The sequence below is a fragment of the Artibeus jamaicensis genome, unplaced genomic scaffold (genome assembly GCF_021234435.1).
Source record: "Artibeus jamaicensis isolate MK-2021 breed Jamaican fruit bat unplaced genomic scaffold, CSHL_Jam_final scaffold_1964, whole genome shotgun sequence".
Classification (NCBI taxonomy): Eukaryota; Metazoa; Chordata; class Mammalia; order Chiroptera; family Phyllostomidae; genus Artibeus; species Artibeus jamaicensis.
The window spans coordinates 33,401,922-33,423,649 of NW_026522030.1; the positions used below are offsets into that span (position 1 = coordinate 33,401,922).

Genomic DNA, 21,728 nt, shown 5'->3' on the forward strand with positions numbered 1-21,728 from the left:
GTTGCATTTCTGCCACTTTCAACCAAATAATTTCTGAATAATACATCTACTGTATCAGAATCACTTGGGATGGGTCTTGGGCATCTTTATTTTTTTTCAAGATCTACAGATGATTATAATGTGCAGCCCAGTGAAAAAAATTTGCTTATTGGGAGTCTTCAGGCAGCTGGTTGTGCAGGCCCCAGGACCATCCTCCTGTTCTCAGTCATGGCTCATGTGGGTCTGGTGGCCAACAACGTGCATCTCAAACCTAGGGAGTGCCTCCGAGGGCGGGGCAAGGTGGCCCCTGATGCCAAGGGATACACGGGACGTCAACGCCATTGCGTGTAACAGCAAGAACACAGGGGTGTGGGGGAAGGAGCATGGGGAGTCTGTCTTTCCCTTCTAGCCCGGAAGAGTCATGGAGGTGTGCATCACTTCTGACCAGGCAGAGTTGACCATCAAGCTGCCAGATGGATACACATTCAAGTTCCCCAACTGCCTGAACCTAGAGACATGGGAGCAGAAGGTGACTTCAAGGTCAAATGTGTGACCTTTGAATGAAGCCAGCCAACAACCCATAACCTCCATAAAGGCAGCTGCCTCTGAACCAGCAAAAAAAAAAGTTTATTGTGGGATATGCATATTAACACATAATTATAACCCTAAAACTACAATTGAACTAAACTCCCTTTTCCCTCCATGATGCATTGTGATGAGACCAGCTGCTAGGTAATGGAAGATCAGAAAGTCTTCTCCAACATTAGGATCATCTGAAGGGTTTTTGCTTCCTTCTATTTCTAGCATAGAAATGAGTGTGAAAGATTCATTTTCACATCTTTTCTCTTGCTTTCCACCTGGGCTTCACTGTACCAAGTCACAAACACAGCCATTTGTATGATACATTCCCGGCCATGGGGCAGTTTGCAATGGATCCCATCACATTTTATCCCCCACTTTTCCTTGCCCCTCACTCGGGCATACTAACTCATTCATGCAATATTCCACAACTATTTTTCCAAGGACGTATGAAAATTCCCTTTTACCCAGAGAAAATGATGCCACGATGACATGTTGACACTTCTGCCTCTCCTCACTCATACTTATAGACCCAGGATGCTGACTTTGCAAACCTGAAACTCGAAAACAAGATTAAATGAAGCTAAGAATCTCTTTTTCTCTTTCAGTATTTTTTAACACCCAAACAGCTTTTTATAGCAGCCACATGCCAGAAAATCATTTTTAATCTTATTAAGGGATCTGAATTACAAAGATCTTAGCTACCAATTGAAAATGGAGTCAACTATCTACCTGATAGCCTAACATCCTAGTAATTATCTTCAGTTTCTCTCTCTCCTCGTGTCACTCATGAAAACAGTCCCCAAATTCTACTAATTTTACTTTGGAAATCTCATATTGAGACTTTCACTCCCATTTTTGCAGACACAGCCTTTGTTCAGACAACCATCATCTTCTGCCTAGTCTATTACAACAGCCTCTTAATTGGTGGCTTTGACAACCTTCCTTCACTTCAGTTCACTCTGTCCCTAGCTGCCAGGGTTCTTTCCAAAGTGTAAATTGTATCATGCCACTCCCTTGATTAAAAACCTGTCATTAGCCTCACATGCCCCCTATTATAATACACTGGGAAGGGCACATTATTTGTGGTGTTCTAGTCATGAGGAAACACCAGATGTGTCCACTTGAGAAACATCGTATGAAAAAAATGATCAGTACTCTTCCAAAGTGTCAAGATCATGAAAGAAAGGGAAAGACTGAGGAGATGTCAGAGGCAGACACAGAAAATGAAGAAGGCATAATGACTAAATAGAATGCTAGATCTTAGAATGAATTCTGGAACAACAGGAGAACATTAGTAGGAAAACAGTAAAATGCATAGAAATTCTGTAGCTTACTTAAAACTACCTTACTAACTTCTTAATTTTGACATTGTACTATGATTATGCAAGATGTTAACATTAGCCCTGGCTAGGTAGCTCCACGTGTTAGAGTATCACCCGTATACCCCAAGGTTGCGGGTTTGATCCCTGGTCAGGGTAGATACAAAAATCAGACAATGAATGCATAAATGGAACAACAAATTGATATCTCTCTCTCTCTTTCTCCATTACCTTTTCTCTCTCTAAAAAAAATCAATTGAAAGTTTTGTTTTAAAAGATGTTAACATTAGAGAGAGCTGGGTGAAGAGAATGTAAAAATTCTTTGGCCCCGACTGTGTGGCTGAGTGAGTTGGGTGTCATCCTGCAAACCTTGGAAACATAGAGGTCTGCCAGTTGGATTCCCAGTCAGAACACATGCCTGGGATGCAGGCCAGATCTCCAGTGAAGGACATGAGAGAGGCAACGACACATTAACGTTTCTCTACTTCTCTTTCTCCCTTCCTTCTCCTTTCTCCAAAAACAAATAAATAAAATCTTTTTAAAAATTACCTGTACTACTCTTGCAATTTTTCTGAAGTCCAAAATTATTTCAAAAGGTGAATAGAAAAGAAACCAGAACAAAAATGCCATTGCATGTAATTCCAATCAACTATATAGGCTTCCTGGAGAGAGAGAGAAGTGGGGGGATAGGGAGGGTGAGAGAGAAAGACAGGGAAAGAGGAAGAGGGGCAGGGAAGAGGGCAGAGGAAAGAGAGAAAATGATTATATGCCTGGCAGGTAAGGGTGGAGGGAGAAGATGTATATTTAAAAGATCACCCAGCAGCCTCCGAAATACACAGTAGTATGAGCATTCCACAATGCTAAATGTAGCTTGACACTTTAGAAAAAACAACCTCTAAATGCAAGCCAGTTACTGCATCTGGTGCTCAGCTGAAGAAATAGTAATCTGTTCCAACACTAGAGGAAAACTGACTGTGCCGACTTACTGAATGTGGCAGAGAATGCCTCTAAATTTCCATTGGCCCATTCTTTAGCAATAAAAATCCTGGTTTTGGGTTAAAATGTGGTCACCCAGCAAAAAGAATTTAAGAATTTCTCCATTTATTCATTAAAGAGTATAATGTGGTAATGTGGTAATGAAAACCAGAGCTTTGGTATCTGTCGCATAGAGCAGAATCTATCTTGAGGCCTAGTCACCTTGTCTGTAAAATAGAGATAATAATAAACTTAATTTATAATGTGAGGATTACATTTTTAACTCATGCAAATGTTTTACATTTAGCATAGTAATCTGGCACAGGATATTTGCTCATTAAATATTAACTCTTATTTAAAGACAGAGAAAAACTCTAAAATTTGTAGAAGTGGAAAGTTAGTGACAAGACATTCAAGTGTAACTCTAATTGCATACTCCATTAATCCAGTAGTCAGTGGTTTGGAATTGTGAACTGGCTCAACTTTGTGAATTCTCACATTCTCTGTAGTCTACCCACCAAATCATTGAATCTTGTCAGCTTCCTAAAATGAAGAAGAATCCATCCTGTGATCTAGTGACTAGAGAAAAGAAGTTGAAAAGGTAAGATAAATGTCTTTGCCTGAGTGCTAATATCAGCCCAATCAGGATAGCTTTACCTGATATACTTTTCATCTTTCCTCTTTCTTCTCTTCTTTTTGCTTATATATAATTGGTACCCAATTAAATAGTACTAATTACTAAGGTTAGGTAGATAAGCACTTTTTTCACTTTTTAAAAGGTATTTTATTGATTATGCTATTACAGTTGTCCAGTTTTTTTCCTCCCCTTTATTCCCCTCTACCCTGCATCCCTCCTCCCACCAGCATTCCCCACCCTTAACATATAAGCTCTTTGGCTTCTCCATTTTCTATACTGTTCTTAACCTCCCCCTGTCTATTTTGGGCCTGCCATTTATTCTTATTTCTTGTACCTTTTTCCCCACTTCCCCACCCTCCTCCCCACTGATAACCCTCCATGTAATCTCCATTTCTGTGATTCTGTTCCTGTTCTACTTGTTTGCTTAGTGTGTTTTTGTTCTGTTTTGTTTTTTAGGTTCGGTTGTTGATAGTTGTGAGTTTGTTGTCATTTTACTGTTCATATCTTTTATCTTCTTTTTCTTAGATAAGTCCTTTTAATATTTCCTTTAATAAGGGCTTGGTGATGATGAACTCCATGAACTTGACTTTATGTGGGAAGCACTTTATCTGCCCTTCCATTCTAAATGATGGCTTTGCTGGATAGAGTCATGTTGGATGTAGGTCCTTGCCTTTAATGGCTTGGAATACTTCTTTCCATCCCCTTCTTGCCTGTAAGGTTTCTTTTGAGAAATCAGCTGATAGCCTTATGGAAACTCCTTTGTTCCTGTCTTCTTTTCTCAAACTGCTTTTAAAATTCTCTCCTTATCTTTAACCTTGGGTAATGTAATTACCATGTGCCTTGGTGTGTGCTTTCTTGAGTCCAACTTCTTCGGGACTCTCTGAGCTTCCTGGACTTCCTGGAAGTCTATTTCCTTTGCCGGATTGGGAAAGTTCTCCTTTATTTTTTTTTTAAATAAGTTTTCAATTTCTTGCTCTTTCTCTTCTCCTTCTGGCTCCCCTATGATTTGGGTGTTGAAACAGTTAAATTTGTCCTAAAGGTTCCTAATCCTTCCCTCATTTTTTTGACTTGTTATTTCTTTATTCTGTTCTCCTTCTGCTCCTGACCATTGATTTGAGTCCTGGTTTCCTTCCCTTCACTGTTGGTTCCCTGTATATTTTTCTTTATTTCACTTTGCATAGCCTTCACTTTTTCCTCTAATTTGTGACCATACTCAACCATTTCTGTGAGCATCCTGATTACCAGTGTTTTTAACTCTGCATCTGATAGGTTGGCTATTTTTTCATCACTTAGTTTTATTTGGGGGGCTTTGACCTGTTCTTTCATTTGGGCCATATCTTTTCTTTTTGTCTCTGAGTGCCTGTTACATTGTAAGGGGAGGAGTCTTAGGTATTCATCAGGGCAGGGCAACCCATGTCTCTGCATTGTGGTGCTATGTGTAGGGGAGGGGGCAGAGAGGGAACAATGCTGCTTGCTCATCCCCAGGCTGGCTTTCAGTCACTTCCCCAGCTCCCCACAAGCAAATTGGGCCCTCCCGGTGCTGATTCCTGGGTGGGTGGGTTTGTACATTCTAGAACCCCATGGGTCTCTCCAATGAACTCTCTTGTGAGGCTGGGAGTTTCTCCCATCACCACAACTCCCTCAGGATTTTACATCCAGAGGTTTTGAGGCTTTATTTTCCTGGCACTGGAACCCTGGCTTGCATGGTCTGTCTCGCTCCCCAGTTGGCTCTCCCAGTTTACTCCTATGCAAATGTGAGACTGCCAGCAGCTGCCTTGCAGCAAGTCTTCTCTGCCCTGGCTGCCTGTCTCTGCCCCTCCTACCAGTGTGGATGAATGTTTCTTCTTCAACTTCTTGGTTCTCGGACTTCCATACAGTTTGATTTTCCGGCAGTTCTTGTTTTTAAATTTATTGTTGTCCTTCTCTTGGTTGTGCAAAGAGGCAAAATATGTCTACCTATGCCTCCATCTTGGCTGGAAGTCTGATATGCTTTTAAAAGAAGCTGAAAGTATAAATGAAAATTTCAAGATTTTAATTTTATCTGTGCCACATCTTCTTTATCCATCATCCATTGATGGACAGTTCGATTGTCTATGTCTTGGCTAGTGTGAATAACACAGCAATGAACATGGGATTGCAGATATCCCTTTGATACCCTGTTTTCATTTTCTGTGAGAAAAAGAAAAAAAATTAGCTGTATTGGGGCACCATTTTAAAGTTGCCTTAGAAAAAAGAATATCTATAGTTTAAAAACATGTGTCTTCACCCTGAGGGGTAAAAATAAGGGCATTATTTCTAATGAGTAGTCCTGGACTACATAAAGTAATGAATTATAGCTCCAGCAAATAAATTTCTAATGAGAAAAAAATTGTAAAAACTCAATATCTGTGACTAAACAAAGCATTATAGTAGCACCATGTGACAAATAATGACTGCCGGACATCTTATGCTTATTTCACCATTTAATAGTCTCATTCAGAATCACATATAATGTGGAAGGTGGGGTACTACAATCTTTCAGTACTTAGAACCTCTAGTAGTAGTTCATGCAGCCTGCTGATGGAAATCACAGGATAAAAGAGCAGGCTTGTGGGGCAAGGACACTGGGGAAGGAGAAACCCACTCCTTAAAAATTCTACTGGTGATACCTTTGCAACTCTGGCTGCAAACTTTGGCATCCTTTTTTATTCTTTTCTTTATTCATTCCCCTACATTCATTCAACTCTGCCTTTTCTTCCTTTGAAAACATCATCTGGAATTACCTTAATCTCTTCCCTTCACTATTACTGTATAGCATACATTTTTACCACACCATTTCAGTATTATTCGAACAATCCCCTCATCTGGCTTTCCAGGCAACAGTTTATCCCCCGCTCTTGTCTGATTAAGCATTCCACAGTACTTCTTCTATCCTACCACACTGCTGTTTCAGAATCTAAAATGAGTCCCCTTGGCTTAGTGACTCACCCTAATCCTTCTTCCTGATTTTTATAGGTTCTAATAATTTTATATCATCCGAAATGTTGAAATATGTTTTCTCTTATTTCTTCATATGGATTATAATTTGAATGGTCTTTGCCTTCCTCTCCACCTTGCTTGTTATTATTCTTTCCACAGTGATTGTGATTTTTTCCGTCCAAAATTCACTTTGCCTTTGGGTAACATTACTCAGAAATTTCCTTTGGAAACTATTAAATACTTACCTTTAGTCCATAGCTTTGGATGTGACTGACTCCACAGCCAGCTCTAGGGCGGACATGTGACCCAAGCCTGGCCAATTGGAAACCACAGCCCCTTGGTCGGAGGAATCAGTTCAATGAAGAGCACACAACACAAGCTAGTCCAGTGAGAGCCCTCCTCAGACCTTGGAACTTTTAGAAAAGAATAGTGCTGTTTTAGCACTACCAGAAATAGCAACTGACAGATTCCTGATGCTATAATTTGAACTTCTACATCTACCTACACCTGATCTTTTCAGAATAAGCAGCAATAAATCCTTTTTTCCCTATTTGGCTTAAACCAACTTAAACTGGTTTATGAAGAGTACTCCCATATCTTTGGCTCTTCAAGGTACAGTCATCCTTTGAGATTTAGCTCTATGCTAGTTTCAAACTGTTCTCCCTTTCCTTAATTCTTATTACACCTTACTTAACACAGTATTTTAACACTACATCATTTTTCCCTGGCTGGTGTGGCTCAGTGGTTGAGTGCCAGCCTGAAAATCAGAGGGTTGCTTGTTCAATTCCCTGTCTAGAGCACATGCCCAGGTCCCTGGTGGGGGACATGTGAGAGGCAACCACACATTGATGTTTCTTTACCCCTCTCTGTTTCCCTCTCTTCCCCTCTGTCTAAAGATAAATAAATAAAATCTAAAATAAAATCCACAAACACTACATCACTTCAATTGTTTAATGTATTCCAGTTTTGCTTCCCCACTGTACCACAACCTTCTTGAAAACTTGGACCATAAATTTCATTTCTCTTGTGTTCAGAACACAAGAAATTTTCACACTTAAGATGCAGATCAACTGATAATTCTTTGATACTTTTCTTTAGGAAGTCAATAGTTAGAATCTTAAGAATAAATGAAGACCTAGCAAATTGTTGCTGACAAGTGCTCAGCTCTTTCAATAGTTCTGCTCCCATCTTACTGATTTAAAAACAAAAATATCTGGAAAGAAGGGGAAATGCTGTCATTGACTGTTATAGAGTCACACTTTGAATCATCTCCTGAAGATATGTTAGGGCATTTGGAGGGGCCTGATAATAACTCACAGTTTTAAAATATAGATTTTATTATTATTCAGGCATGGTGAAACCAAGAGATCAGGAGACAGCTGCTATTGACAAGATAGTTATTTACTGTCCCCAAGAGGACAGGGCCATAAGATGCAGGGCCACGCAGGAAGCACCAGGAGGCTGGAAGAGTGATGGCAAAGCACTGCTACAAGCTTTTATAGTGGTTTCCCAAGAAAGGAAAGACAAAGAAGAATTAGCAGGCTTAGGATTGGCTAGTTGGAAGAATTTCAGCAGGCTCTGGAGTACAGAGGCTGTACCAAACCAGTGCCTTGCCCTGCCTTGATTAGGGTAGGGGTATATTGGTTTGGTGTATGAAATTCTGATTAAAGAGGCAGTTGTGGAAGAGATAGCCAACATATCAGATGCACAGTTCAAAACACTAATGATCAGGATGCTCACAGAACTCACTGATTTTAGTCACAAATTAGATGAAAAAATGAAGGTGACACTAAATGAAATGAAGGAAAATGCACAGGGATCCAACAGTGATGGAAAGAAAACTGGGGCTCAAATCAATGGAGTGGACCAGAAGGAAGAAAGAAACAACCAAACAGAAAAGAAGGAAGAAACAAAAATTCAAAAAAATGAGGAGAGGCTTACGAACCTCCAGGACATCTTTAAAAGTTCCAACATCCAAATTATAGGGGTACCAGAAGGATAAGAGAAAGAGCAACAAGTGGAAAACTTAGCTGAATAAATAATAAAGGAGAACTTCCCCAATCTGGCAAAGGAAATAGACATCCAGGAAGTCCAGGAAGCTCAGAGAGTCCCAGAGAAGTTGGACCCAAGGAGGAACACACCAAGGCACATCACCATTACATTAGCCAAGATTAAAATGAAGGAGAGAATTCTAGAAGCAGCAAGAGATAAGGGGACAGTCACTTACAAAAGAGTTCCCATCAGACTGTCAGCTGATTTCTCAAAAGAGATCTCACAGGCAAGAAGGGGCTGTAAAGAAATGTTCCAAGCCATGAAAGGCAAGGACCTACATCCAAGATTCCTCTATCCAGCAAAGCTTTTGTTTAGAATAGAAGGGCAGATAAAGCGATTTTTAGATAAGGTCAAGTTCAATGAGTTCATCATCACCAAGCCCTTACTATATGAGATATAAAAGAGATTTATCTAAGAAATAGAAGATAAAAAATATGAACAGTCAAAAGACAGCAAACTCACAGTTATTAATAACCACACCTAAAACAGGAGCGGAGCCACAGAAATGGAGATCACAAGGAAGGTTAGCAACAGGGGAATCAGACGAGGAGAAGGGGGGAGAAGGTATAGAGAATAAGTAGCATAGATGGTGAGGAGAAAATAGGGGTGAGGGCAAGAATAGTGTGGGATATGTAGAAGCTAAAGAACTTATGACACATGGACACGAACTAAAGGGGGGGAAGGTGAGTGGGAGGGGGTGTGCAGGGTGGAGGGGAATGAAGAGGGGGAAATGGAACAACTGTAATGGCATAATCAATAAAATATATTAAAAAATAAATTAAAAAGAAGTGGTTGTGGGTTGTGGGTTGTGGATTGGCCTGTTTGCATATGAAAGGTTCGGGGGACTTGGGTGCTGTCTCTAGCAATTAGCTAGCCCTGGAAGGGTTAGTCTCTCCCTAGACAGAGAAGTCCCAGGTGGTAGAGCATCAAGAATATAGAAAATAAGAAAATATAGTTAATACACTTCTTTACTTCCAAACAAGATTCAGAACACATTGAGCGATTAGACAAAGAAGAGACAGACAGTGGCCAAAATATTCCTTTTTACTGGTAAAACCTACCTTAAAGAGTAAATCCTAAGGTAAGAGTCAAATGGGCCTCCTAACTTCATCTGGAAATAGTCAGACTTAATCACATAGTCACAGGCACCATGGACCAGGACAACTTTTCCACCTGGGAAGGATTTTATGGCATAATAAACAGAGAAGAAATTGTGCTTACTGCAAGAAGTTTACTCCCAAGAGGAAAAAAGAAAGGTCCAGAGTATAGTCAAGCACCTGTAGTTTGTTCTTACCAATCAAATGAGACACCCCACCTTCTCCAGGCAGAATGAGTAGAGAAAGTCAAGGGGTGTTGTTTGACTGAACTCCCTTTTCATGGATGCAAACATTACCAACTGCCAACCCCCCCCAAAAAAACGTATTTGTCTAGAGATGTTAGAATGATAGTGAAACTCTGGCACTTCCTTAGACATGATTACATCTTCAAGTTTTACATTTTAAATCTAGATTTTCAGTGAACTGATACCCACAAATCAGTTGATTTGTGGAATAGTATGAAGAAATAAAATGGAGTACCTCCTTTGGCAGCACACACAGGGTGGGGCACCAAAGTAGCTTTACAGTTGTTAGTATGGGGAATAATACAATAATTAATAAATAATAACACAAACTCTGTGATAAACTCTGTGTATCATGTACTCACAACTGTAAACCTACTTTTGCCCCACCCTGTTTACTAAAATTGGAACAATACAGAGAGGATTAGCAAGGTGTTCCCTGTTTTCATTATCCTTTAGATACAAAGGAGAAATAAAAACTTTCCCAGACAAACAAAAGCTAAGGGAATTTATCACCACAAGACCTCCATTACAAGAAATGAAAGGAGTTCTTCTACATGGAACAAAAAGATAAAAGTATACAAAACTTTGAATAAGATAAACAGACAGAAGCAGGAAATTGCAACTTTGTTTCAGAATAGGATATTAAACACTTAATCATAACATAAAGGTTGAAGAGGGGGAAGCATTTTTTGAAAAACTCCTTTGTGCTGTGGAATCTCTCTGACTGATGGTTTTGGGATTCCAGTGGTGAGTTCTCTCTGTTCCAAACCTCTCTCCTTCCGCTGTATACAAAAACAATGTTGCTAACAGTTAATATTATGAGAATTTCACATAACTTTCAAACACCAGTCTCAAAGAAAAATGGGTCCTGGATAAAAAATCTGTACAAGTAAGCAAGGAATTGATATCTGTGTCTGGAGAAGGACATAGATGGTTAGAGACAGGAGTAAAGAAACTTCACATTTGTAACTTGTTTCACCCTCTTTTTGAATTTTGAACTATGCATTACTGTATTAGTATTAAAAATATATCAACAATTAGACTTTAAAATACAGGGGTGGGAAAGTAGGTAAGAACTCTGTGCCAAAATGTGTCTCAATATAGCAAGTAGACTCCCAGAATGTGTAAAGAATGAAGGCCAGCAATTTGAACGCTTATGAGATTGTACTTAACTGCGTAGTGCCACTCTGACATTCTTTTCAGTTAATAAGGCGATTGTAATAATCATAACCTGCATGTCTTTTCCATATGAACAAATATAAACCTACTTTTCCCACCTCGATACTATAAAAATTAAGTGTAGTTTTAACAAAGAAAACCACAGTATTTGTTTTAACATTGCCTGTTATTTCAATTATTAATTTAAATAATGAAAATAAGAATTCACTTCATTTTCAATATAATTACACCTTTTAAACAAAATGTGTGGTCCTGGGGCACTCTTCTGCATAAAACAATTATTTCCTTCCACAATTATTTTGAAAGACTGATTTGCTGGGTGGTAGATTACATTAAATGGAGTAATTTATTTCCTAAGAATAACATTAAATGCAGGTAGGGCGGGAGAGTGAACGCAGGTAAAGAGAGGTCTGGCATTGTTAAGGGCCACCATTAGATGCTAGTGCTGCGCCAATGGTGAGGCATTAGGGCTCCTCCGCACTTCGGTGATCTTCCAAAGGCAAGTACCCGCAAGTGTAGGTGCCTGTGAAAATCCTAATCAGGCCCTGACTGGTGATAGCGGCAGAGAAGGAAAGTGCAGGAACCTAACTATCCAGTACTTGCGCCCCGCCCTATTTTTCTCTGGGCTGATCGCTAAAAGAGCTGCCCTACCTGCATTTAATGCTATTCTTAGGAAATAACGTACTCCATTTAATTTAATCTTAGGAAATGAATCAAAACTTATGAGGATGCATGAAAGACCTTTCTTCTAGACTTTGTGAAATAAAAACTCCAAATAAGTTAACCAAAGCTTAACTTTTTTTTTCTGCCTTTTCCCTCTACTAGTGCTTTACTTGCCTCTTCCACAACCCAGCACTTGCAAGACCTCGAACCCCACCCACGAGGCCTTAAGCAGGTGTTGGGACAACACCCAAAGCATTCCTCCATCGCTCCTCCCACTTGGCCCTTTTCCCCGCCCACGGTACGTGTCGTCGTGATGTCAGCGCGCCGTCGCTGACAGTCAGCAGCAAATGAGCTCTGGAGGCCGCGGCTCCTTGCACCCCGGCTTGGACATGCGCGCTAGGGCTGGGTGCTGAGAAGACTCTGTGGAGCCCCGCGCGGATGGTGGCCTGAGGGCGGCGGAGGCGGAGCGCGCCGCGAGCTGGGGGCGTGTCTAGAGGAAGGCCGAACAGCCGCCACCACGCTTTCATTCGCGGCGAGACGCAAGCGAGCCAGGCTGAGGGCCGTGGCAGCTATGCAGCGACGGCGGCGTCCTTCGCCGCCTGCTTCTCAGCTGCCAGAGGACTGCGGGGGAGGTGGTGGCGGCCGCGGGGGCCGCAGGGGCCGCGGCGGCCGCGGCGGGAGCGAGGAGGTGGAAGTGCAGTTCTCCGCCGGGCGTTTGGGCTCGGTCGCTGTGGATTCGGCGGCTGCGGCGGTAGTGGTAGCCTCGCGCAGCACGGAGGAGGAGGAGGAGAGGCTGGAGCGCGAGCACTTCTGGAAGATCATTAATGCCTTCCGCTACTACGGGTAAGGAGCCCGTGGCAGACCCCAGCTCAGCCCGTCAGGGCGTCTGGGGCTTGTGGCTTGCGGCGGCGGAACAGGGGCGCTCCCTGGCCGCCACGCCTCCGGGACTCCCGGACCGGGCCGCCTGAGCTGACCTCCGGATCCCCGAGTCACCTCGCACCGCTACAGCCCTGCACATCCGCGTGTCTGCTTCGCTGTCTGCCGCTCACCCCTTGTCTTCTGACCTCACTATTCAGATTAGGTCTCTAGCTTTGCATTTGTTAAAGGTTTGGCTCTGAGGTCGGTGTGTGTGTGTGGGGGGGGGGGGGTGACCGGAAAAATGCTGTGACAGTTTTTCAGATAGAAGGTGATGGTGGTGAATTGTTCAGTCTTGAGCTTGATTCGTTTGTGTTGTTGATGGTCTCCAAACTGAACGCACGGAGAGCCCAAGTTCACCTCCACGTGGGACGCGGCGGGACGTATTTTCCCAAACTGGTGCCAGTCCCCGTGAGCATAGCCCAAGATTTCCAACCCACCCCCAATGGTACTGTAAGAGAGTACAGGCACGCTGGTGGTGAGCCAGTAAGCGCTGCTGCTCATTGTCTTTATCTAGTGGGTGAAATTGAGGTAGGAGATGGTCCGGATGTTTTAACATTCGCTAATTAAGGAAGGACCTGAGCGTTGGTGTAATGAGCCACCTTTGTGATCTTTTATTTTGCAAATGTGAATCCGGATTCTCACGGTGAGCCAGACACAGTGGTAGGACTTTTAAACTTTCTAAATTCTACTTCTAGATAGATGCTAAAATAGGTTAGCCACAAAATTTTAATTCCAAGGTCTGAAAGGGACGTAAATCAACTAGGTTTTCAGGTAAAGGTAGTATTTTATTCTTGTTAAGAGATGAGTCCACCGAGGGACATGTTCTGAGTCTGCATTTGTAATCAGATGTGACATTCCACGCAAGAAAAATTGTTCCCCTAGATGGGTTTCTGCTGTGCTTTGTGCAGACTTTTTTTTTTTTTTATATTGCTTGACTGTGACCTTTTCAAGGGCAGGGACTGAGCCTCATTTATTTTTATGTCACCAGTATTTGCCCTAAGTTATTGAAGCTCTATTTTTAACAAATAAAACAGGTAGTAGCAAAGAAATACATTTGTCATTCCCGAATAATCTGTCAATTTGTGACCAGTTAGTAAGCTAGTTTGTTACTATTCCGAATTTAGAAACCTGCTTAATAAAAGTTTAAAGTTGTTTAGAATCTGATTACATTTCTGACATGAATTTTTGAAGTTCAGAGACCTTGATAAAATAATTTACTAATTAAACACGGGGATAGGAACCATGGACTGCATTAATTATGGAGCCCAAAAGAAAATTAATAGCATGGGGACTTTATTTAGTATCAACAGAGAAAGGAAGGCAGACAACCAGAGAATTGAATTTAATCTGAGTATTGTACCTGAAAGAACCATACAGGCAGGGGAAGAAACTGACATTATTAGGTAGGGAAGAGTGGTAGATGCAGAAAAGTCTAGTGAATTTTACTATTGAAAAATCTAGAAAATAATTGGGAAATGCCTTGGGAATATCATTGAGATAATTAATTAAAATGTGTGCAGACCCAGTTGTAAAATATTAGGACTAATTTAGAATTGATATTTATGATTAGGTATCAGATGAACCTCTTTGGTGTGAGACAGAGGGATTTGGACCTCGATCAAGGACCCAACTGTGGCGTGTAAAAAAGGGCGATTGTGTGCATGTTCTAGTGGTTCCAGTACAGTTTTCTACTCGCATTCCTTTACCAGTTTAACGTGGCAGTGAGGAAAATTGTTTAAAAAACAGTTATTTCTATTTGAATGTACTCTGTGATGAAGCATTTTAAATCTCTAGACTGAAAATAGTGTATGATTAAAAATACACTTTTAAAAATATCACTTAAAGGATTAGGGTTACAGAAAGCATTATGTAGCAGAAAACACTGGATTGTTACATTGCAACATTTTATGATCTTCTAGACCTGCACTGGCCAATACTTTGGCCACTAATCACATCTGGCTAAATTAAAACTTAACAATATTAAAAACTCATTTTCTCAGTCTCAGTAGCCACAGAATTTGGGTTTATTGCTAAATGTTTCATAGTCAGTATATAGGAGATTTAGCCTTTTGATTAATGTATTTTCTTTCCAGTGCTTCCAATTTTGTGCTTTCTACAAATTTGGCTTAGATGACATATTCTAAGGTAAAAATCATGACAGCATTGTAATGAATAGCAAAACATGTCATTAGCCTTAAAATACTACTCTTGTTATGAATGAATATACCTATTCACGTAGAAAATACTACAGTTGAAAAATCAAAGATCTTGTCAGAATTGTTTTACTTTTAAAAATAGCTGTTAGGTGAGATTTAAAAAATTGAGACATAGAACTCATTTTTACTGGTGTGGGTGTAAGTATATAAAGAACTGAGTGACTTGCCCAGGCCTACACAACCACATTGTGCTAGTGTCTGGCCTGAAATCCAAAATCATTTATTAAAATTGCATTTTGCATTAGTAAGCAGTAATACTGGTATGACAGTTTTAACCTTGGGTATTTAATGACTATTTCTAATGGACTAAGGCAGATTTGCCTTCTGAAAAAGTATGCTTTCCTGTTTGGAATTCTAGAGCAGTTTAACAGGTGCAGAGGGATGGGTCAGTGACCTTGGCCCTAGGCTCAGATCCAGCACTGGAACCACCCTGAAGAAAGGCGACTTAGTCACTGTCCAGACCAGCCTTCTAGAGAGAGAGCTGGAGGTAGAGATATACCCTTAAGGAAAGATAGCTGCCTGACTACTTTCTCTCCTTAGCTTCCAGAAGATGTGGTCTCATTATCAAAACCAAGATAGTTTGAACCACTGAGTTCAGAACCAAGGAGATTTTGAAGGTTGTAAAACATTCCTTTAAAGCTGGATAGGCAAACTTTTTTTTTTTTTTAAGAGCCAGGCAGTGAATACTTTAAACTGAGGGCTAGGTGGTCTCTGCCCTTATTATGGAGGTAATAGCCATGGGCAGTATGTGAACAAGTGGGCATGGCTATGTTCCAGTAAAACTCTTTTTACAGAAACAGACCAAGTAGCCAGGCATGGGGACAGGGGGTCAAAATTTGCCATCCCTGTCTTAAAGCACATAGTTGCCAAACAGTCAGAAAGAGCTTAGAAGCTTTGGCTAGAAATAAATGATACTAATTCAAGGGTGTTAGGGTTTGCAAACTAGAAAAATAACTAGGCAAAAAAACTTCAGTGTGTTTTGAAGAAGGAAAAAGTTAGGAGTTCTAATAGTAAAATGTGCATTCTTGAGAATAATCAGTCCTGTATTCTTAGCACTAGGATTGGTCCAGGATGGTTATCAGTCAGATGTTAGGCTGTTTGGATGATGGATGCTAGGTAGTCTGGATATGCAAGTCCTTTAGGGGCACTAGAGGGTTATTTGGAGGTCTCATGTATATCCAGACATTACCACACAACTGGGAAGTTCAAAAATTTAAGTTCCCAGGCTAGTTAAAACAAGAATAACGTCATTTCCTCATACTTTGGCCTAATTTATTTTAGTAATTTAACAGCTTGACTCTAGTGACTTCATTTTGTTTCTTCACTCTGTTCCTCATAATGTAAGCATTTCCAGAATAGCGAAGGCATCGCCAATTACAATTGTGAATAAGGATGAAACTCTTTTCTCAACTTTGGTAAGGTCTCACTTACTTCAAGACAGTCACTGTTTATGTTATGGGTAGCTTGGCATACCATTAAGTAACCAAGGGCTAAGGGATATGCTACATTTCATGTTGCTCTGTGTAGTTGTGTTACTTCCATAGTAGTAATTGAACTTAACTCTAGAAGTCTAGAACTTAACTCCCCTGCTATCATGGAAATAAGTAATCTTCATGGAGAACATTGATTGATTGCTTTTTACATGTGCTGGAATATGGAAGTTAAATGGTGACAAAAATGAGACTTGTATTTTAGAAGAATTCATCTGATGAAGATGTTAGGTTGGGGACAGCATTCCTAGGTAGCAGAGGTCTTCAGTAATCTCTGGGAGACATGAGGTAGAATCAAAGGACCTCGCTCAGGCTTACTGATCATGTGAGCCATGAAACTTGTTAATTTCTGACTAGAGTGAATGTATGGTGTACCATTTATCAATACCAGCCATGTAGAAAGAAGTGCAAGGTTTTGGGGGGGACATCATGTGCTAAATTTAGTTTGGATGTGTTGAGTTCTGAGGCATCCAGTGCCCAGAAATACTAGGAATGAACTATTAAAAGACTATTTAACCTGTTGACAGTAAATTGTAAATGCTGCATCTCTGCTGTTCACCTAACAAACATATTGTGGCCACTTGAAATAGTTCCTTTAGTGTCATACTCTATTGCCAGGAATGTAAGTTGCTTCAATCTTTCTGAAAATCAGTTTGTATCAAGAGACTTAAAAATACTGTCCTTTCTGACATGGTAATTCTTTGGGGAGTTTGTGTTATTTTTCCTCCCAAAATATAGGCACATATGGACACAAAAAATGCATCATAGAGACAAGTGAAAGTATCTAGATGCCCAGTGTTTGGAAAATAGCTAAGATGAGCTGATGGAAAGTCATTGTAGTCATTTCCCATGTAGTCACTTGAGAACTTTTTTCTGACCTGGGAAGGTTCCTCTAATAAGGATGAAAAATTACAAATGCTTCTAAAATATTAATGTACATATGGATCATTTGGAGATCTCGTTAAAAGGTGGATTACATTTCAGGTCTTGGGTAGGCTACACCTGAGATTCTCTATTGCTAACCACTTCTGAGTGTCTGCTGTTCTTAGTACTACCACATTCTTAAGAACACCAAGGAGGGCAAGGGAAAAATAGAAACAACTGTAATAGAATAATAATAATAAATTATTTTTAAAAAGGTTTTATTTATTTAATGTTAGAGAGAGAAGGAGGGACGGGGTGGGGGAGAAGGAGAGAAACATTGATGTGTGAGAGAAACAAATTGGTCGTTCCTCCCACATGCCCTGACCAGGGACCACCCCACAACCTAGGCATGTGCCCTGACTGGGAATCCAACCAACCACCTTCCAGCAACCTTTGCAGGACAATGCCCAAACAACTGAGCCACACTGGTCAGGGCTTTACCAGATTTTTACTAGAAAGGTGCCAAATGGGATTTCATGTCTCAATACATGATAGCTTCTTTAATCACCATCATTGTTGTTTTATGTTTTTGTATATGGACAGTTGAGGCACAGATTATAGAAGTAACTTGCCAAGGGTCACTTAGCAAATAGGTGACATAACCTGGATTTCAGCACAGATCTGTTTGATTCCAGAACCCACCGTTGCACTGTCTCAAGGGGTTTCGGGTGGGGGGCAAAAGAGCAAACATCAGTGTAGCTAGTCAGTGCCAACTTGTTTTACATTGCCTCTGAGCCCTCTATCCACCAAATTCTGCCACACCCAGGCTTCTAAAAACATGTCTGGGTTTTTGCTTAAGTTTTGTCCAGAGCTCATATCAGAACTTCTTTAAATATTGCTGTTCAGAAGTTAGTTATTTGGCAAAAGGTACAAATGAGAGAGTTATTTAGATGAATGGAGAGATTGAGACAACCAAATGAAAAAAGAAAATTTTTATTTTCATTTAACACTGAATAAATTTCAAAAAACTTTTAAAAGAAACATACATTTGTTTGTACATGTAAAATGTAAAGAATGGTGCAGGGAACACCCTTGAACCTACCACATCATTTTTTTAAAGGAACATTATCTTATCCCTTTCCCCTCAAAAAACATCACTTTCCTGAATTTTTGTTTCCTTCCTTTCTTTGTAGTTTTTCTACATATGTTCTGTTCCTATAATATATTGTTTATTTTTACATAAAATAGAATTATACATTATATATTTTTATTTTTTAACTCTTGTGTTGTTGTTCAAGTACAGTTTTCTGCCTTTTCCCCCTACCCTATTTTTCTACAATTGATATTTCAGCCAGTATTTATGTTCCTAAGTTTTACTCATAGTATTGTGTGTAGCTATAATTTATTAATTCAACTGCATTTTGTCGTGTAACTGTACTGTACTTTCTTTGTTCATTCTACTAGTGATAGACCTTTGGGTTGCTTCCAGACTTTTTGCTTGTTATTTCTAACAGCGCTGTGATGACAATTGGTCATGTTTCATGGTGACCATTTGCAGGAGTTTCATATATGTCTAGGTGTTGTAATTGCTAGGTCCTGGGGAATATGTACGTGAAGCTTTACTAGACAATGCTAACTTATTTCCCAAAGTAATTGTACTGATTTATGCACCCACCACCAATCAATATAATATATTCTACTTATTCCACTTTTTTTTACAACATTTCAGATAAACAGGCTTTTAAATTTTGCCCATATGGGTCAAATAAAATGGCATTTCATTGTGAAAGTAATATTTAACTTTTGAAAATACGTTCTTTCCAGATTTTGTAAATAGGTAATCCCCAAAGTGACCTTTAGAGTTACTTGGTAACTTTTAGAGTGCCAAGTGTGAATATTGTCATGTAAAAGGATATAGAATTTCGATTTTTAATTCATTTACTGCTTTTATAGTATATAAAATCTTTTATGATATTTTGAAAAATTCAACTTGGTTGGCTCTTAATTTCAAAACACATTTTGTATCATTTCTTAAGGTAATTTCCTAGCAGCATTCTGTTACTTGATGAAGAAATCTAAAGCATTCAGCTAGTTTTGCTGAAAATTTTAAGTTTGGAAATTGAAGTCATGAAAATAAACTTATTGTACACTAATCCTCTTTAATTTTTCCCCTCTCTTCTAGTTGGTGCAGATGTTTGCTTTTACTAGTTACAAACAATTTGTCTTTTGTTTGGCTGCTTAGAGAATTTCTGCTAAGGTGGAAACATAAAACTTTCTAAGTGGATATTCTTTAAGAAAGCAAAACATTGTAAGTGACAGGACAGCATCCATCATTATAAAAGGGAATAATTGTACAAAAAGACAATCTTAAAATAAGATTGGTCTCTGTAGAGAATTCTTTTGCCATTTTAAAAAACACCTTTTATGTTTTAGCACCAGTATGCATGAGCGAGTGAACCGAACAGAAAGACAATTTCGATCACTTCCAGCTAATCAACAGAAACTACTTCCTCAGTTTCTTCTTCACTTGGACAAGATCCGGAAATGCATTGATCATAATCAAGAAATACTACTGACCATTGTGAATGATTGCATACATATGTTTGAAAATAAAGAATATGGAGAAAATGTATGTGAAATTTGTTCCATTTGTTATCAAGTTTACTGTCCATATATTGTGGTCTTACCTTTCTGGATTTCATTTTTACAACTTTGCATTTGACCTCAGAATGTTCTTGCTTCTATATTCAGTCATTTGATTATGACGGAAACTGGATTTGTTCATTGATTTTTTTCTTTAAATACTAAGTTAATTGTTGGCATTTTGATACACTTTCATGTAGTGTTCTGGCATATAGAGTTAGAGACATCAATTTTTATAAATGTCCCTTGCTAAACTCATTGTTTCCAGTATGTCGTATCTGTTGATAGTCATCTTTGAAGAAATTATTTTCACTTACAAATCTCAAGGGACTGGCAGTAATAGAAACTCAAGTCCTCCTTTTGTATCCATAGGATAGGTACATTTGGACCACTCCACTGTAAGCCTCTCCATGCTGCCCCATCAATGACCTGGAGGGACTTTTCTTCTCTCTTTCTTGGAGAATGTTCGGTTTCCATAGCAGCTCAGTGCTGGTCCTCTCCTGAGTAAAGACTGCTTAATTATATGGTGGTTTCATGATTAATGGACCATAATCTATTGAGGGTAAAAGTGAGACCACCAAACTTTTCATTTAGGATCTGAAGCTGCACTTGAAACCTGTTGAGGTGAGAGGCCAGTGACTTATCCACTAATCCCTCTATTATATAGTCCCTTTGTAGCATGTCTGTGTAGCCATATTCAGGATTGATTACTTTTCTCAGAAACTAATTGATTTCTTGTTTTTAAACAGGGGAATGGAAAGATTATGCCAGCATCTACATTTGACATGGATAAATTAAAATCCACATTGAAACAGTTTGTACGAGACTGGTGTGAAACTGGGAAAGCAGAAAGGGATGCCTGTTACCAGCCAATCATTAAAGAAATTTTAAAAAATTTTCCAAAAGAGAGATGGTAAATAGTATCTTATTTTTAACCAATTTCTTTAAGATATGTAAGCACTGAGTTTCTCTATGAGGCATTTCAGTCTTGATTAATTTTTATAGTTAACTGTGTGCCCGTATTTTTTTTCATGTGTGGGTATATGATGGTATACTTGTTCTTGGATGCTTTGTGTGAGGTTGTAGTTAATGTGAATAGTTACTGGTCTAGCACATATGGGAAATGAGGAATTAAATAATGGGAGAGTTAGATCAAATGTTCATTATCAATGATGTCTTTATAATTTGCTTTGTGACAGAACAAAAAAGCTGTAAACTGTTTTAATTTTCCTCATTATGACATACTTGTAAGCAAATGAGGAATCAGTAGCTTAGGGCAGAGTTTCTTCACTTTTTTCATCACAACAACCTTTAACAGCCTGAAGCCCATAAGAGTAACATTTGTAAATGTTTAAGATGGTCCTGGCCTGTGTGGCTCACTTGGTTGGAGGTCACTGGTTTGATTCAGGTCAGGGCCCACACCAGGGTTGTATGTTAGGTCCCTGGTTGGGGAGTGTGTGAGAGACAGCGGATCTGTGTTGCTCTCTCACATCCATGTTCCCCCACCTTCTCCTTTCTCTAAAATGGATAAGCATGTCCTCAGATGAGGATTAAAATATAGCCCTGACTGGTGTGGGTCAATGGATTGAGTGCTGGCCTGTGAACCAAAGGATGGCTGGTTTGATCCCCAGTCAGGGCACATGCCTGGGTTGCAGGCCAGGTCTCCAGTTGGGGGGGGGGGGGCACATGAGAGGCAACCAACCACACATTGATGTTTCTCTCCCTCTCTCCCTTCCCCCTCTCTAAAAATAATAAAATCTAAAAGAAAAAGCCATTTAAAAATTATAAATGTATAAGATAAAATACATAGGATTATCCAGAAGCCAGTTATTTTGAAATACAGTTATCAAAAACCTAAAAAGCTGATTTGTGATATAACCTGCTTTTTAAAAAAAATCATCTCATTAAAAT

At 39.6% G+C, this 21,728-nt stretch overlaps 1 protein-coding gene and 1 pseudogene across 1 annotated transcript in view; both read left to right on the forward strand.

Moving 5' to 3' along the window:
- Window positions 1-207: 207 nt before the first annotated feature.
- LOC119045572 (galectin-1-like) lies at window positions 208-543 on the forward strand (annotated as a pseudogene).
- An 11,479-nt stretch (window positions 544-12,022) lies between these two features.
- The window catches only part of CARNMT1 (carnosine N-methyltransferase 1), a 46,102-nt gene continuing 36,396 nt past the window's right edge, over window positions 12,023-21,728 (forward strand). Inside the window, exons 1-3 of the mRNA XM_037140335.2 lie at window positions 12,023-12,529; window positions 19,608-19,803; window positions 20,567-20,730. Coding sequence (XP_036996230.1) covers window positions 12,258-12,529; window positions 19,608-19,803; window positions 20,567-20,730 — 632 coding nt within the window. The 5' untranslated portion in view covers window positions 12,023-12,257. The remainder of the gene's footprint in view (window positions 12,530-19,607; window positions 19,804-20,566; window positions 20,731-21,728) is intronic.